A 5,353-nucleotide genomic window follows, 5' to 3' on the forward strand; every position below is an offset into this window, starting at 1 on the left:
ATTAAGAAAGGGTGCTGGATTTTGTCAAAGGCCTTTTCTGCATCGATACTCTTATGTGGATCCTGAGAAACTTGACAGGAACCCATGGGGGAGGGGAAGGAAAAAAAAAAAAAAAGAGGTTAGAGTGGGAGAGAGCCAAAGCATAAGAGACTGTTGAGAACTGAGAGCAAACTGAGGGTTGATGGGGGGTGGGAGGGAGGAGAGGGTGGGTGATGGGTATTGAGGAGGGCACCTTTTGGGATGAGCACTGGGTGTTGTATGGAAACCAATTTGACAATAAATTTCATATATAAATAAAAAAAAAATAAAGCAATAGGCAAAAAAAAAAAAAAAAAAAAAAAACTCTGGATATTTATAACAGCATGCCAGCATGTCATGGAGGAATGTGGAACTAGTATAACAGACTGTCCCTTCAGCCTTCTATATGACTTGGTAGAGGCCCAGGACTCAGAGCCCATCTAGGGTCACATTCTACTGTTTAGTTCAGAGCATTCAGATTTAGGACTCTAAAGGAAGGATTAAAATGATGCAGAATTAACTCATTTTGTGCCAAGAAAGACATCATGCTCAGGATTTTACATTAATACTAATGTGATGCTCACCAGGGACAGCTAAGCTGTTGCATTAATTCATTAATATGTTGTCATAAGAAGAAGAAAAAAGGAGAGACAAATAAAAGAAACTGAAAGCCAAGTTCTAAAAACAATCTAATGAAATGGAATAGCCATGCTCTTACTTGAACTATTTCTATACCTATTTTCTTTTTTTTTTTTAATTTTTTTTTCAACGTTTATTTATTTTTGCGACAGAGAGAAACAGAGCATGAACGGGGGAGGGGCAGAGAGAGAGGGAGACACAGAATCGGAAACAGGCTCCAGGCTCTGAGCCATCAACCCAGAGCCTGACGCGGGGCTCAACTCCCGGACCGCGAGATCGTGACCTGGCTGAAGTCGGACGCTTAACCGACTGCGCCACCCAGGCGCCCCTCTATACCTATTTTCTATTTGAACTTTTAAGGCTTTAGCTTTTACATTTATGTCTGTGATCCACTTATGAGTTAGTTTTTAGGTAAACTTGGAAGTGTGGATTGATGTTCATTTTTCCTGCATATGAATGTCCAATTTGTTCCAGAACCATTTGTGAAAAAAAAACAAAACAATTCTTTCCCCACTGAACTGGCTTTCCACCTTTGTTTGTTAAAAATCATTTGTTCATCTATGTGGAGGTCTATATCCAGACTCTACTTTGTCCCATTTACCTATTTACTTTTAGTGATGCTAATACCACACTGTCTTGACTATTGTAGCTTTATAATAAATCTTGGAATTAGGTAGCACTAGACCTCCCAATTTGTTCTTCCCATTAAGAGTTATTTTTGGACATTCTGGACACTTGAGTTTCCAAATAAATTTTAGAATCAATCTGTCAATTTCTACCAAAAAACAACAAACCTGCTATGGTTTTGATAGGGATTGTATAAATCTGTAGATCAATCTGGGAAGAATTGATATGTTAACAATATTGGGTCTTCTGATCCATCAACAAAGTATCTCTTTCCATTTAATTAGATCTTTAATTACTCTATAATATTTTATAGTTTTCAGTATAAAGGTGTTGCATATGTTTGGTCAGATTTACCCTAAAGTATTTTATATATCAATGCTAATTTCCAATTGTATACTGATAGAATATAGAAAACCACTAATTTTTCTATATTGTTCTTTTATTGCACACTTGTCAAATTTATTATTTCTAGAAGCTTTTTTACAGATTCTTTCAGACTGTCTACATGGACAGTCGTGTCATCTGTAAGTAAAGACTTTCAATTCTTCCTTTCTGATATGGATGGTTTGTATTTCTTTTCTTATCTTATTGTATCAGCTAGAGCCCCCACTAAAATTTTACATTGAAGTGGTGAGAATGGACATCTTTGTCGTGTTTCTGATCTAAGGAAGAGGCATTCACATCTAAGTATTATGCTATCTGTAGTGTTTTCAGAAATGCTCTTTATTGGACTTATGAAGCTCTCTTATTTTCTAGTTTATTGAGAGATTTTTAAGCAGTAATGGATATTGGATTTTGCCAAATATTTTTCTGCATCTCAATAGATGAACTTTATTACTTAGTTTGTTATTATTTTAATTTTTATATGAACTTTATCATTTAGTTTGTTAGTAAATTACACTGATTGGTTTTTCAAATATCATACCAATCTTCCAGTCCTAGGATAAATTCCACTTGGTTATGATATATTATCCATGTTACATATTATTAAATTGGATATGATAATTTTTTTAAAATTACGTTTAAAAATTAAAAATCAAAAATCTATGTTCATAAAACATTTGTTAATACTTTTCTTATATTGGTTTTGTCCACTTTAGGTGTCAGGGTCTCGTAGAATGAGTTGGAAAGTATTCTCTCCTCTTTAATTTACTGTGAAGCTTTATGTAGAATTGGTATTATAGCATTATCTCTTCCTTAAGTATTTGGAGAATTCACCAAAAAAGACATCTTAACCTTGGCCTCTCCAGACTCTCAGTTCTGTCTCCTGAACTCAGGCAGTCTGATGAGCTCCACATGGGTTTTTCCCTCTCTGTACTGCATCCTGGAAACTCTCTCAAGGCAGTGAACTGGGGCAATGATAGGGTTCACCTCATTTGCTTCCCAATTCTCAAAAAACACTGTAATTTTTTTGTCTGATGCCCTGTATCTTATTACCATTATCTGGTTTTGCTTTGCTTTGGGTTTTGTTTTTTGAATTTTCATTAATTTTCTTTTTGGATATCTCAAGCTTCAGGGTAAATCCCTGTTACTCTATCTTGGCAGAGCAGAAGCTGTGTATCTTTTTTCATCCATGTGTATCTACATACAAACATTCTGGGAAACTAGATGCACCAAATCATTAAGAGGATTTATCTCTGAATGGTGAGATTATGACAATTTTTAAAACTTGTGTGTATGATATACATTTTCTACAATAAATGTATTACTGCAAAATAAAAATAAAACAGTATCTTTCTCTAAAAATAGTTCTGTTCAGGGGCACCTGGGTGGTTGAGTGATCAGTTTCAGCTCAGGGCATGATCTCATGGTCCACGAGTTCAAGGCCTTGCATCAGGGTGTATGCTGACAGCTCAGAGCCTGGAGCCTGCTTCAGATTCTGTGTCTCCCTCTCTCTTTGCCCTTCCCCCACTCATGCTCTGTCTCTCTCAAAAATGAATAAATGTTTTTAAAAAATTAAAAATACTTCTCTTCAAGGTGTATGATGCCTATCTTGGGTGATAGGTGCCCCTAGAACAGATCACAAGGCTCTGCCACCTTCTGATGTGTTCTGGGATAACATGATACTGGGCATACTGCTCAGTTCACACAGGAAGCCTGGTGAAGTGTTGCCAGTTGGTTTCCCAGGGTAACTAGGGAGCATTAAAGTTTAGACAAAGCACCTAAGTCATACCCTGGATCTCAATACCTTAGAACCATGCTCAAAGGCTTAAATATTTTTATAGAAGACAGCACAAACATACACAAATATACTGGCACACTTCATAGACACACATAAACATATCATCTAAAATAAATGATACCAATTTGGAAACATTTTTGCTGACACTTCACAGAAGAGCTACTGAGAAAATTCTAATGACCAAAGAATGATAAATGAAACCTATATAATTTCAAACTCTTTAAGATGTATAAAATACTGTTTTCACTCTCTAATACTTTTTTACTTTAGCATACAAAGAAATTATATGTTAATATTTATAAGAGCTTTCCAAAAATTTCTAAAGACCTTCATTTTATGACCCTTTAAAAAATATTTAAGTTCTTCATCAGTGAGTTCATCCACCACAATTGAAAATGTGAGGGACAGATTATTTTATTTTTAACATTAGTTGGAAGAAACCTCAGTTCCCATTAATATAATGCAAACATCATCTCCTACACCTAAGTACATCATGTTATCCATCCTTTTCTTAATAATTTATCAGAATGGAAATGAATCAATTCAAACCACTTCACTCTACACTGGAGGATTGGTCACCTAATCTCCCCTCTCAAGATAACCAATAACACTTAATATGAAGAAGTGACATAGAAGAGCTTAATTTCTAATAAAGTCTTCCACATTGGGTAGAATGCCAAATGGGCAGGTAAGTTGGGACCTATATTTATTGAAAGCAACCCTATTACACTGTACATACCATCTTCCTCAACTCCTGGTTGGAAACAATAATGACGTTTGGTGGGTCCCCAATGGCAGTGGCAGCTCCTCCAATATTTGTGAAGATCACTTCTGCAATCAGGACTTGTCTTGGATCAAGGTTGAGCACCTCACACAATCTGTCACAAATGGAGGAAAATAAAAGTAGCCATGCTCTTCAATTGTACAGTCTAAATATTTTTAATGCACTTGTTTGTATAAGGGAGGCACACCACACACACACACACACACACACACACACACACACACACACACACACCTATAAGAAGTGCAATGCTGGAGGATGAACAAAGACAATGTTTACAAAGCTACAGTTGACCCTCAGAATTGCATTTCTTTGAAATTCAACCAACCACCCACCTGTGGTTGGTTTCACATCAGTGTGAAAATGTACCCTCATCAACCCCCCACAGATCTGGAGGGAGCACAGTCCCTTGTGTGCAGGCCCTGACACTAGTCTGCTGGCCACCAGACCCTTCTGAGTCAGGGGTGGGGCAGAGCAGACAGCACCACAACTCAGTAGCTCATACCAAGCCTACCAATGTAATTCATTACCCACCTTCCCTTTCTCAGATGCTATCTTCTTGCCCCTCCCTTCTAAATACTATCCATAGACTTCTTCCTTAGAGAAGGAGCACACACTCTACAGCTGTGGTTCCCTATCTTGACTGTACATAAGATTTGTCTGGGAACCTTTAAAAGTCCTGCTGCCCGGCCCATGACAGACTAATCCCTGGGAGTGGGCCTGGGCAGCAGAAGTCTACAGGCTCCCAATGTGGATACAACAAACCCAAAGTTGAAAAATGTTGGGATTCCTGGGTGGCTCAGTCAGTTAAGCCTCTGACTCTTGATTTTGGCTCAGGTCATGATCTCTCACAGTCACGAGATGGAGCCCTGCTCCACTGAGTGTGGAGCCCACTTGAGATTCTGTCCCTCTCTCCCCCTCTGCCCCTCCCTCACTTGTGTGCTCTCTCACACATGCTCGCTCTCTCAAAAAAATTAGAGAGAGAGAAAGAAAGAGAGAAAGAGAGGAAGGAAGGAAGGAAGGAAGGAAGGAAGGAAGGAAGGAGAAAGAAAGAAAGAAAGAAAGAAAGAAAGAAAGAAAGAAAGAAAGAAAGAAAGAAAGAA

The 5,353-nt window shown here is 37.8% G+C and overlaps 1 protein-coding gene across 1 annotated transcript in view; it reads right to left on the minus strand.

Moving 5' to 3' along the window:
• The window catches only part of OCA2 (OCA2 melanosomal transmembrane protein), a 527,910-nt gene that overhangs the window by 334,875 nt on the left and 187,682 nt on the right, over positions 1 to 5,353 (minus strand). Inside the window, exon 14 of the mRNA XM_040493912.1 lies at positions 4,206 to 4,344. Within this exon, the coding sequence (XP_040349846.1) occupies positions 4,206 to 4,344 (139 nt within the window). The remainder of the gene's footprint in view (positions 1 to 4,205; positions 4,345 to 5,353) is intronic.

Source organism: Herpailurus yagouaroundi, unplaced genomic scaffold (assembly GCF_014898765.1).
Source record: "Herpailurus yagouaroundi ecotype Mexico unplaced genomic scaffold, PumYag 185, whole genome shotgun sequence".
In the NCBI taxonomy this organism is placed as follows: Eukaryota; Metazoa; Chordata; class Mammalia; order Carnivora; family Felidae; genus Herpailurus; species Herpailurus yagouaroundi.